The sequence below is a fragment of the Globicephala melas genome, chromosome 9 (assembly GCF_963455315.2).
Source record: "Globicephala melas chromosome 9, mGloMel1.2, whole genome shotgun sequence".
In the NCBI taxonomy this organism is placed as follows: domain Eukaryota; kingdom Metazoa; phylum Chordata; class Mammalia; order Artiodactyla; family Delphinidae; genus Globicephala; species Globicephala melas.
This window is the reverse complement of record NC_083322.1, coordinates 23,269,133-23,282,612: the sequence shown is the minus strand read 5'-3', so window position 1 is coordinate 23,282,612 and position 13,480 is coordinate 23,269,133. Positions and strand designations below refer to the sequence as shown.

Here is a 13,480-nt window from a genome sequence, read left to right as displayed (position 1 = left end):
GACTTCATCCCATGCAATATGCGGGCCCTTGGATTGGGGCGTCTCAGGTGTATCTTCCACCGACTTGGTATGAGGGAAAAATGAGCTTTCTGATTCCTTCAAAAGTTTCCTGCAGCACGAAAAGGCAGTCGAAGTTAACCCACACGCCTTGTCCCATTGCCCACCTCAATGACTCAGAGCCGCAGGACGTGCGTTTCTCGAAACAGCCCAGACCACAAGCGCAAAGAACCGCCCCGGACCCCAGACCGCCCTCGCCTAGGGGCGGGGCGACGGTCTTGCGTGAGTCAGCGCTCCAGTGCGCGTGCGCGAGCTTTGGGCCGCACCGCGGCTATAAGTGCGTGGTGTGCATCCTGTTCCGCGCTTTGCTGCGGGCTGAGCTTTTGTCTTCGGAGAGGCTTTTGGGTTGTCATCTCGCGCTGCTGGTTGGCCGACTTTCCTTCCGACTCCGCACTACCAGATATTACAGCGAGCGGGCCACTCACGGCCCTTCCTCCTGGAGGTGAGCGGCCCTGTGGGCTTCCCGGCTGCCCGCCCCCATCCCCTAGGCTGCTTGCGCCGCGCGCCTCCTGGCAATCCCCGCCTGGGACTACGCTGCCGGGAGCGTCCCCCATCGCTTCGCCGCCACCCAGGGCCCCACTCAGCCGCCCAGCCCTGCTTTCTCGCTAGCGTTGGGTTAGGCCCCCATGCCGTGCTCTCCCAGAGCACCCTTAGCATCTCCTTACTGTCACAGCCCTTGGCGGGTTGTTGTAGTAACTGCCTGTTTTCTTGCCTGTCGCCCCTGGACTGTAAGGCGCGTGAGGGCCGGGTTCGTGTCTGCAGGGCCTCCTCCGGTAGCCTTAGTACCTTCCAAGGTGCCTCACACGTTGTGGATATTCAAGGTGTACTTGTTAAATAGGTGAACTTGATAGATCTGACTCCCTTAGAATTATTTTGACTTTCAAAAAGTTTATGGTTGGGCTTCCCTGGTGGCGCAGTGGTTGAGAGTCTGCCTGCTGATGCTGAGAGTCTGACGGGTTCGTGCCCCGGTCCGGGAGGATCCCACATAATGCCGAGCGGCTGGGCCCGTGAGCCATGGCCGCTGAGTCTGCGCGTCCGGAGCCTGTGCTCCGCAACGGGAGAAGCCACAACAGTGAGAGGCCCGCTACCGCAAAAAAAAAAAAAAAGTTTATGGTTAACTCGAACCTGACTGAGGTGTGAGGGAGACTTCAAGGCAGGTTGCTTTTGCTTTCTCAAGGGCGTCTTCTTATATTCCCACCTCCGCCCACCCTCACCAAAACCTTGCTTCAGGAAGGTTTCTGGTCCGTGGACTGTGGAACAGGGGTTGTGCATACCCGACAGGAAAAGTAAAAGTTTTTTACTTTAAGGGAAGTAAAAGTCTTAAGGAATGCTCTTGAATTAGTCCAAGAGGCTAGACTAGTTCCCCAGCCATGGAGTTTACGGTGTAAATATACTTGGAGATTCTGCTATGGTCCTTGTCCCCCTGGCTGGCTGGGCCTCCTGCTTAGCTCCAGGGTCAAGGTCAGAGGCACGCATATCCCAAAAGGCTGGAGATTAACGTCGCTCTCTTTCCTCAGGATCCAGAGGCCTTCCAGAAGCAGAAGGCAGCTCTACTGCTCTACAGAGGAGTGGGATCCTTTGAGCCATGAAGCATATGTTGAACCTCTATCTCCTAGGTGTGGTGCTGACCCTGCTCTCCATCTTCGTTAGACTGATGGAGTCCCTGGGGGTCTTACTGGAGAGCCCATCTCCTGGGAGCTCCTGGACCACCAGAGGTCAACTAGCCAACACAGAGTCCCCAACAGCTTTCCAGACCATCCATCCAGAGGGGTGTGATAAGACCTCCCTCCACCAGCTGTAACCTTGGAACATTGGCCTAAATACGTCCAGCTGTACCAGTTCCTGGGTAGGCAAGCTCAGCATCAGTGTTATCAGGGAACTAACTCTTACTAGGCCCTTGAAGGGCCTCTCCACCTGCATACTCGTTGCTCTGGATAAAGCCTATTTAATACACTGATGTGAGTGGGTCGCCTGTGGCTGTGGAATGGAGTGATCTCACTCTTCTCCCCAGTCCGCCATATGCTTTGCTGTCCTTGGCAGCATGGCTCTGTCTTCTCTTCGATGGGGACTTGTGCTGCAACTTCAGCTGTTGGGAGATCGTGTTATTTTCAACCCTACTTTCTAAGCATCTGCTAAGAGTTCCTTTGGGCTTGGGTGTCTTATGGTCAGTTTATTTGGTGTTCAGTTTCTCTTCCATGAGAGCTCCTCTCTGTGTGGATAACAGTTGAAGAGGTGTGTGGGTTGGCTATAGGAAGGGGGAAGGGGGAGTATTCTATGTCCCGTTCTCATTGTTTTACATTTTTAAGTCATTCCTCCAACATAGCGTATATGTATGTGTGTACTGGTCTGAAGAGGGCAGTGGGATGACAGCGCCTGCTCAGGACGTGGGCATTTTGGCCACCGTGTGGCTTAAATAAATTTTTCTAATGAAATAAAGTTGAATGTATATTTCTACAATGTGTCTTGTTGACTTCTGCCCTTGAAATTAGTGGTAGGGAAGGGTCTTAATTCGCAGATCTGAGGTTTCACATCTTAAAACTTTGGAGCAGGAAAGTACATAAAACGCTTTGTTTAAAATATAAAGTTGGGATTTCCCTGGTGGTCCAGTGGTTAAGGCTCTGTACTCCCAGTGCAGGGATCGTGGGTTCGATCCCTGGTCGGGGAACTAAGGTCCCACATGCCGCATGGTGTGGCCAAAAAAACCAAAAAACCAAACCAAACCAAAAAAATACAAGGTAAATAAACCTCTGAACTTGGAGGCCAGCGTGCTTGGGTCTGCCCTGTATTAACCAGTTTTCTGAGCCTAGGCCAAGGCCATTATAGTTCTCTTGACTCTGTCCATATCTAAAGAAAAATGATCATTTCTTCCAGCCCCTCACCTTCAGTCTCTGGAGAAAAGAAGACTACCAGTCCAGCAGGCCATGGCTTTTTTGTCTACGTTCTTATCCACCAGACTGATACTCAGTTCCGATTGTTCTCCAGGTCAGCTGGTAAAATGTGTGGCCCTCACAGATGATTGTTGCTGCTCTCCCAGACCTAGCAACTTGGCCTTTCCATAAAAATAGAGGTCTTTTTTTTTTCCTTCAATTCACCCCTCCTCCATCCCCACCCCATGTTGAAGCACATTCCCTCCTCTGCCTGTGGTAATTTACACACTCGTGTTGGTGTACACATCATTTTGTTTACGGTGAGTTTGATTTACTTTTGCCAAAGGGTAAGAATGGTGCATGGTGTCCTCTGCTAAGTCAGTTTTACTTCCTGAGTGTTCTTAAGCTTAAGTGCCACTACCCTAGAAACCAGTGGTTTGGGCATCATTTATTGCACTATGGTAGTCATTAGAGCTGTTTACAAATATTTCCAGCTTCCCACTTTCTGGGCACATGATAAGATTGTACACCCTGGTCTTTTGTGGTTGGCTGGGCTTATGTGCCTTGTGTTGTAACAGAGTACTCTCAAAAATATAGTTGGCTTTTTATCTCTGATTTCAGGCAGTGTCATGTGACAGTAGCTGCCCTTTTCTAGACATATTTCTTAAATTTGATGTCTTTTCTCATTCTCGTGCCTCCCCAATTACTTTGGGGCATTTTGATCTTTTCAGTTGGAGAGCTGCACCTGAAGTCTCTTCCCCAAGCAGTTTAGCTTAATTGAAATGGTTTACTGGGTGCCACAGCCTTAATGAGGTCTTGGCTCTAAAACAATTTAAACTGCTCAGAGGTTTTAAAAAAGATATGATGGCCATACCGTTGTTTTGATCTTTCTTATGAGTAGGGTAAGCAACTGTCCCTGTGCCTGGCAGGGTTGCAGTACTTTCAGTGTTAAAACTCGGACAGTTCTGGGCAAACCCGTACGGTTGGTCACCCTCCCTACAAAGCTGAGTTTGAATTGTCACTAGAGTTTGAATTGTCATAGGAGGGACCTTTGTCACTCCAAACATTTCTCCATTTTATCTATTCCCACTTAGGGTTGAGAAGCAGTTGCTTCTGTGAACCAGTATGATTTCCGTAGTCTCTCTGGATCCCTATGGCTACTTGTAAGCTGGCCAGTTCTCTTCTAAACTCATCCTGCAGTGCTTTGTCAATGCAACCGATTGTATACAATTCCTGCTGCTAAAATTCTGTTATCTGATGCTTTCTCCTAGTTTATTAGGTAGATTATTAAAGTATGACTTCTAAGTTACTGCAGGCAACAGTTTTACCAAATACTTTGCTACTATATGACATGGATTGCCATCCTTCCAGCCTCCAATAAGATTTCTCTGCTGCCCTCCACATGTTATTGTCATACATATTAGGGTTTTTGTTTTTGTTTTTTTTGTAGTATGCAACACCCCCCTCTAGATTCCAATCTCCGCATCAGTCAGGACAAATTAGGTTATGCTGCAACAACAACCCTGAAATCTTCGCAGCTTCAAACAGAACAATTGCCTAAGGATGCCCTACCTGGGGGCTAGTCAAGAAATATTCCCTTCCCTCAGGGTAAGGGGCTTTCATCACATCTGCAGAGGGGAACATCACAATCACTAGGCTGCTGTGTCTCCCACTTGTCCCCTCTCTCCTTACTGCATTTATCCTGTCCCTGTTCCACCAATGTACATTAGATGTGTAGCACATGGCTTGTCTTTTTAGTTTATAGTTCTCTAGCTCACGCCACATCTGAAACTGGTATAGGAACTACTGTGCGTCACTCAGATTCTTTAATTTGAACTTGACGTTGTGACTGTAGGGAACTCTTGGGTTGTTTCCTTTGGTGGGGGGGGAACGTATAGTGAATATATTCCACCTGCCGAGGAATAGTGAGCTGGGAGATGATACTGACTAGCAGGGTCATTAGTAGTCCTCATTAATGTTCCCCCAATATTTCTGCCCTTGTCTTCCAAGCACATGATAGAATCGTACTTCCTGACATCCTTGTGGTTGGATGGGGCCATGTAATTAGTTCCAGCCAATGAGCTGTGAGTAGAAGTGACTTGTGTCAGTTCTAGGTTGGAGCGTTTAAGCACAGGTTCAAAAACCTCCAAAGCCCTCTTTTTCCTTCTGCCACAGTGACCAGCAATGCTCCAAATGGAACTGTTCATTAGTGTAGGTCCTGGAGTGAGGATGCCACGGAGTAGAGCTCTCAACTGGTTCCTGATGAACATGTAGTGTACATGAGAAAAAAACCTTTGTTGTCTTAAGCTACTGTGACGTAGGGTTTTTTGCGAACTTTGCCTATCCTGACTGATACATTGCTTACAGCCCCTACTGGGTGCCAGGCATTGACTAAGATCTCATCACTACCTACCTCAGATAACATACACAAGATGAAAGGGGGGATGCATATAAACAAATAATATTTCATGGTTTTATTATAGAATAATGTGTATAGGACAGTGGCTATGTAAAGTTATTTACGGCAGGAGATGGATGTTAAGGAAAATCTTCTTAGAGGATCTGAATTTTATTTTATTTAATTTTTAATCTTTTTATTTTGGCCAAACCATGTGGCTTGCAGGATTTTAGTTCCCTGACCAGGGACTGAATCTGGCCCACGGCAGTGAAAGCGCCGAGTCCCAACCACTGGACTGCCAGGGAATTCCCAGAGGATCTGAATTTTTAAAAATGAATAGGCTATCAAGTTAGGAAAAAGATTCCCAGTAGAGCAAACAGTGTGAGGAAGGGCATGGAGATGAAACTAAGCACAACATATTTAGAAAACTGCATGTATTTAAATATTTTAAAATATATATTATTAGCTTGAAACCTTAACTCTAGTGCTATCTCGTCGAATGGAAGGAAAGGAAGGAAATACTTCAAGTGTATGCTGTGTGATGCTTTCTGGGTTTGAAGGGCTGCACTGCTAAAGCTTAAGGTAGGTATCAGAAGATTAAGGACTGGAAGATATGATCTAGTTTAGCACTGTCCAGTAAAGATATAACGCAAGCCACATATATTATTTAAAATTGTCTAGTGGTCGTCACATTGAAAAGAAAAATAGGAAAAGGTATTTTAAACAAATTTTAGTTAACCCAATATATTAAAAATATTTCAATATGTAATCAACATAAAAAGTTATGAATGAGATGTCTTACATTCTTTTATTTTTGTACTAAGTGTGTATTTGTACTGGTGAGTATTTTATACTTACAACACTTCTGCATTTCGATTAGCCACATTTCAAGTGCTCAGTAATCACATGTGGCTAGTGGCTAGTGTATTGGACGGCGTCTTTTCATTTTACTACAGAGGAAACAGAAGGAAACTAAATGACTTAGACAATATCACTGAATTAATTGGTGGTCCATATTTCCAGTATGCAGCTCTTTTGTCTACAGCACGATTTTTTTTTCTTTTTCAAGGATTCCTCAAAATTCGGTACAGCAAAATAGGTCAACAGTGAGCTTTTTCACCCCTGAGGTAATTCTTATGTGGGCACGTGTGAGATTTTGTTTCTAAGCAAACTTCCTGTAACAAAATTAAAATTATAAAATGGCTATAATTTACGATGTTTATTTTACATGCTGCTTTGCTCATAGAATATCAGTAATGCCAACAAACTTGATTTGCTTTACAATGCAAACATGCCAACTTAACTCATAATGCATCACTTGAGTGCTGTCTTTATTACTGTTTTTTTTTTTTATTACCCTTTTCTCCTAGACCTTGTCCATACACATCAGGCATATCTATATTGTAAAAGTATGAGGTCAATTTGGACTCCTTTTCCCCTTTTGCTTAATATGAAATGCAGAATTAAATAATTGATAAAAGCAGGTCGTTTTATGTAATCTGAGGAATTCTAAATTGGAGAACGTTATATTCATAAGACTTATTAGAATTAGAATATTTATGTAAGAAGGGGTAGGAAAAGTTAAATGCACTATATTGGCATAAATATGTAGAAACATTGTCTAAAAGGATAAACGAGAGATGACAGCAATGGCTTCATTGTGGGAGAAAGATGGGAACTGAGCCAATGACAGGGGTGGGAAGGAGATTCTTCGTCTCCCTTTTGATACTTTGTGATGTTTGTATGTGTGAATGTGTTACTTGTTCAAAATTTTATTTTTAAAAATGCCTATAATCAATCTTTTCCTTTTATAATGTCTATTTTTAAAAGACTTCTGGACTTTTTAAAAATAAATTTATTTATTTATTCATTTTATTTTCGGCTGCGTTGGGTCTTCGTTGCTGCACGTGGACTTTCTCTAGTTGCAGTGAGCGGGGGCTACTCTTCGTTGTGGTGCACGTGCTTCTCACTGCTGTGGCTTCTCTTTTTGCGGAGCACGGGCTCTAGGCGCATGGGCTTCAGTAGTTGTGGCACGCGGGCTCGGTAGTTGTGGCTTGTGGGCTCTAGAACGCAGGCTCAGTAGTTGTGGCACACGGGCTTAGTTGCTCTGCGGCATGTGGGATCTTCCCGGACGAGGGATCGAACCCCTGACCCCTGCATTGGCAGGCGGATTCTTAAGCACTGCGCCACCAGGGAAGTCCCGGCCTTCTGGAATTTCGATTGGGATTTTATTGAATCTACAGATCAATTTGGGGTGAATTGTCATCTTAATATTGAATCTTCTAGTTCATGAACATGATATATCTCTCCTTCTGTGGTGTTGATAAGGAATTTTGTGTCTATGTTCACAAGTAATGCTGGTCTGAGGTCTGTTGCTTTCTTTTCTTGCATTGTCTTTATCTGGTTTTCGTAATGCTGGATTCATAAAACAAGTTGAGAACTATTTCCTACTCTGTTTCCTGAGTTTGTATTACATTGACATTATTCCTTAAATGTTTGATAGGCTCCTCCAGTGAAGCTCTGTGGGCCTAGAGTTTTATTTGTGGTGCGATAACAAATTCAGTATCTTTGATTTTTCCTAAATCAGTTTTTTAAAAGTCAGTCAAAGGAGCTTCCCTGGTGGCGCAGTGGTTAAGAATCCGCCCTGCCAATGCAGGAGACACGGGTTCGAGCCCTGGTCCGGGAAGATCCCACATGCCGTGGAGCAACTAAGCCCATGCGCCACAACTACTGAGCCTGCGCTCCAGAGCCCATGAGTCACAACTACTGAGCCCACGCACCACATCTACTGAAGCCCGCGCACTCTGGAGCCCACGCTCCACAACAAGAGAAGCCACTGCAATGAGAAGCCCGTGCACTGCAACGAAGAGTAGCCCCTGCTCGCCACAACTAGAGAAAGCCTGCGTGCAGCAACAAAGACCCAACACAGCCAAAAAATAATAAATAAATTAAAATACATTAAAAATATATGATAAATAAATAAAAATCAAAGTTTTTTCTAAGTCAGTTTTAGTAATTTCTACGTGATGCCATTTGTATAGCACATCTAAGCTGCCAAATTTTTTTTTTTTTTTTTTTTGCGGTACGCAGGCTTCTCACTGTTGTGGCCTCTCCCGTTGCGGAGCACAGGCTCTGGACGCGCAGGCTCAGCGGCCATGGCTCACGGGCCCAGCCGCTCCGCTGCATGTGGGACCTTCCCGGACCGGGGCACGAACCCGTGTCCCCTGCATCGGCAGGTGGACTCTCAACCAGTGCGCCACAAGGGAAGCCCTAAGTTGCCAAATTTATTGGCATTAAGTTGTTAAAACTATTTCCTTATTATACTTTTAAAATCCCCAAGCTCTGTAGTGATATCTCCTCTTTTCTGGATTGGCAATTTGTGTTTTCGCTCTTTATTTTAGATCCTGCTAGCTACAGGTTTCTCAATTTTTATAAATTTTATTGCTCTTTAAAAAAATATTAACTTTTGGGCTTCCCTGGTGGTGCAGTGGTTGAGAGTCCACCTGCCAATGCAGGAGACATGGGTTCGTGCCCCAGTCCAGGAAGATCCCACGTGCCGCGGAGCGGCTGCGCCCGTGAGCCATGGCCACTGGGCCTGCGCGTCGGGAGCCTGTGCTCCGCGGCGGGAGAGGCCACAGCAGTGAGAGGCCCGCGTACCACAAACACAAAAACAAACAAACAAAATTAACTTTTGGTTTCATTGATTTTTCTCTGTCCATTTCTATTTCATCAATTTCTTCTCTTTATTATTTACTTCATTCTATTTAATTTAATTTGTTCTTTTTTCTAGCTTTTTTAGATGGAACTTAGATAATCAATTTTTGGACTTCTGCTATGAGCATATAAAGCTATAATTTTCCCTCTAAGCACTGCTTTAGGTGCATCTCAAAATTTTTGATATATTGTGTTTTCATTTTCTAAAAAATATTTTATAATTTCCCTTGTGATTTTTTCTTCAGTGATGGGTTATTTAGAAATATGTTGTTTAATTCGCAAATAACTTGACATTTTCCAAATATTTTTCTTTTATTGATTTCCAATTTAATTCCATTATAAGAAAACATACCCCCTGTAATTTTAATTATTTAAAATTTATCAAGACTTGTTTTATGGCTCAGCGTATGTTATACCTTGGTGAATTTTTAAAAATAAACTTATTTATTTTTATTTTATTTTATTTTTGGCTACGTTGGGTCTTTGTTGTTGCATGCGGGCTTTCTCTAGTTGTGGCGAGCGGGGGCTACTCTTCATTGTGGTTCATGGGCTTCTCATTGTGGTGGCTTCTCTTGTTGCAGAGAACAGGCTCTAAGCACGCAGGCTTCAGTAGTTGTGGCATGTGGGCTCAGTAGTTGTGACTCACGGGATCTAGAGCGCAGGCTCAGTAGTTGTGGTGCACGGGCTTAGTTGCTCTGTGGGATGTGGGGTCTTCCTGGACCAGGGATCGAACCCGTGTCCCCTGCATTGGCAGGCGGATTCTTTTTTTTTTTTTTAACATCTTTATTGGGGTATAATTGCTTTACAATGGTGTGCTAGTTTCTGCTTTGGCAGGCGGATTCTTAACCACTGTGCCACCAGGGAAGTCCCTTGGTGAATGTTTAATGTGCACTTGTAAAGAATGTGGATTCTGCTATTGTTGAGTGAAGTGTTCTCTAACTGTCAATTAAATAAAGTTAGTTAATAGTTATTCAAGTGTTCTGTATTCTTATTGATTTTTCTGTCTACTTGTTCTGTGAATTTCTGAGAAAGGAATGATGAGATATCCGACCCTAATTATGGATTCGTCTATTTCTCCTTTTAGTTCTATCAGTTTTTGTTTTCATGCCTTTGAAACTGTGTTATTGGATGTATATACATTTAGGTTTGTTTTGTCATAATAAATTAAACTCTTTATCTTTTAAAAATGTCCTTTATTACTTGTATTATTCCTTGTCATGAAGTCCTCTTTGTATGTTATTAAAATAGCCACTCCAGCTGACATATGATTAGTGGCTGTGTAGTTTATCTTACTCTAGCCTTTGACTTTTAAACTTATTTCTTTATATTTTAAGTGGATTCTTGTACATAGCTGTGTTTTTTATGCAGACAATATGTGATTTTTAAAAAATATTTATGTATTTATTTATTTGGTTGCACCAGGTCTTAGTTGTGGCAGGCGGGCTCCTTAGTTGTGGCATGCGAACTCTTTGTTGCAGCGTGCATGTGGAATCTAGTTCCCTGACCAGGGATTGAACCCAGGCCCTCTGCATTGGGAGCACAGAGTCTTATCCATTGCACCACCAGGGAAGTCCCAATATATGATTTTTAATTGGAGTATTTAGGCTATCTACATTTATTATAATTATCGATAAAGTTGAGTTTAAATCTATCATCTTATTATTCCTTTTTCTAAGTTTCTTCTGTTCTTTGTTTCATTTTTTCTTCTTTTCTTTCTTCTTTTGGATTAACAGAATTCTTCAGTGTTCTATTTTACCTCCACTATTGATTTGTCAGCTATACGTCTCTGTTTAATTTTTTTTAATGGTTCCTGTATTCTAGGGTTTACAATAGACATCTTTAACTTATTATAGTCTACCTTCAAGTAGTATTATACTACTTCATGTATAATGTCAGAGCCATGCAACAGTACACTTTTATTTCTTCCTTCTCATCCTCTGTGCCATTCTTGTCATGTATGTTACTTCTACATGTGTTCCAAATTTGATGTTACATATTACATTGTTGTAATTTTTAAACAATTGTTATTTAAAGAACTTTAAAAATTATATGCAATATATATTTTAAAATTTTACTTACATATTTACAATTTATAATGTTCTTATTCTTTGTATAGATATAGGTCTACATTTTTTATTATATTTGGAAAGTTTCCCACCCTTATTTCTTCAAATATGTAGCTAAGACAGCACTGACCATGTCCACAACTCTGATCAGACTACATTTAGTGTTGTAGTGATTCTTCCAGTATGTGGCATACCTTGTACATAGTAGCTTTTCAGTAAATATTTGTAGAGCCATACACAGGATATTTCTTTAACGCTTTTTATTTTAAAATTTATTTATTTAAAGAGGAAATACAGGCTCATAGTAAATAATTCAAACCAACAAAAATATGTGTACTGTGAAAAATAAGTCCTTTTTTTCACCACAGTTACCAATGCCCTACCCCTCCCAAGGCAACCACATTTTTATCCTCCCAGAAATTTCTGGGCATGTTCAAGCATGTTCAAAGAATATATGGATATATATTCTTTTAAAATTCTTTTTACCCAAGTGGTAGCATACTAGATATACTGTTCTGCATCTTGTTTTAACTTAATAGGTCTTGGTAATCATTCCATATCAGTATGTATAAAGCTACCTTATTCTTTCATTGGCTGCAAAACATTACATCAGGACTTCCCTGGTGGCGCAGTAGTTAGGAATCTGCCTGCCAATGCAGGGGACACGGGTTCTATCCCTGTTCCGGGAAGATCCCACATGCTGCACAGCAACTGAGCTGGAGCGCCACAACTACTGAGCCTGCGCTCTAGAGCCCGCGAGCCACAACTAGAGAAAGCCCGCATGCAGTAATGAAGACCCAACACAGCCAAAAATAAATTTAAAAAAAATTACATCATATGGGTTATGGTTAGGGTTAAGGTTAGGGTTTGTATCATAATTTAACTGGTGCCCTGTTGATGGATTTTTGTTACTGCAAACAATGTTGCAGTGAATATTCTTCTACTTATTTCACACTAGAACTTTCTACACAAGTAAGTGAGGTACTCTAGCACATGTGGTCATACTGATGTTCTCTGTGTCATTTAAATTTTTGGTTTATGCTACAAACATTGTAAGAGAAATTTCCTATTTTTTGTTACAAGGAAAGGAGAAAAAATGTCAAGCACAGAGAGCACTGTAATTAAGAAAGCAAAAGTAATAACCTTAAGTGTGTTGGAATGTTTAGATGCCTGATATTATAGACTTTGCATCAATAAAAAGGAAAAGTTTTCTCTTCTAATGAGCAAGTCTTAAGAAGAAATGAGCTAATGAGATATAAGCTCCTGCTTCTGATGCAACAGCTTTGGGAAAACAATGAGAAGCAGGTTTCCCTTCTGATGATAAGAGAAACACCAGGAGATTTAACCCCGGTCATGTGTGGACTACAGCAGTGTGTGTCTTAAGAGTCTAAAAGACAAGAGAACTAACTTAACCCCTTGGCTTTTTCCTTGAATAAGCGCCAAAGTGAGAGAGCCTGTAGCTGTACAGCTGAAGTCTGAGAGGGATAACTGATGGCTCATCCCTCCTCGACTTCATGCTACCTGAAGAAGTCTTTAAGTGAAAGTTTGTCCTGATACTAGGGACAGGAGACTGCAGTGGGAGGGGAGGAGTTGGTGCCACCACAATGGTGTGATAGTAAATGTTTAACAACCAGCTTTCCGAGGGAAAAAATATATGTATAATACGTCTAAGTATACATGTTTTGTTTTGTTTATTAATAAACATCTTTGTTTATTTTTTGGCTGCACTGGGTTCTCGTTGCTGGGTGCAGGCTTTCTCTAGTTATGGCGAGCAGGGGCTACTCTTCATTGCAGTGCATGGGCTTCTCATTGCGGTGGGTTCTCTTGTTGCGGAGCATGGGCTCTAGGCACGCGGGCTTCAGTAGTTGTGGCACATGGGCTCAGTAGTTGTGGCGCACGGGCTTAGTTGCTCCGCAGCGTGTGGGATCCTCCCGGACCAGGGCTTGAACCCGTGTCCCCTGCATTGGCAGGTGGATTCTCAACCACTGCACCACCAGGGAAGTCCAGTATACATGTATTTTTTCTTAGTAAATTTTACTTTATAAAATTTTACTTAATAAAATTTACTTTATACATAGCACACAATTTACAACTAACAATAGAATATACAATACTCTTTATTGTAATTTTCAGATAGTCAATTGATTTTCATAGAAAGCTTTCATGGATTTTTGTCAAACTTTGTATTCCTAGCCAACCTGTGTAACTGACAAGCCAGTGTAGTTCTGACATGAATGTTGGCTGATTTTTCCACTTACATTAATGAATAAGGGGAATGTGAAATACAGTTGCATGTTGGAATTGATCTGTTAATGTTAAAGACAAGCAACTTCTTTACTAATTTAGATAATACCTTTCAAATACTGGAAGATCATTTC

The 13,480-nt window shown here is 42.2% G+C and overlaps 1 protein-coding gene across 1 annotated transcript; it reads left to right on the top strand.

Moving 5' to 3' along the window:
- The first annotated feature begins 316 nt into the window (after positions 1 to 316).
- On the top strand, positions 317 to 3,816 carry HILPDA (hypoxia inducible lipid droplet associated). Its single transcript, XM_030853719.2, is given in 3 exon segments — positions 317 to 499; positions 1,575 to 1,799; positions 1,802 to 3,816. Coding segments are annotated over 2 exon segments (189 nt in total). The 5' UTR covers positions 317 to 499; positions 1,575 to 1,642; the 3' UTR covers positions 1,834 to 3,816.
- Positions 3,817 to 13,480: the final 9,664 nt, after the last annotated feature.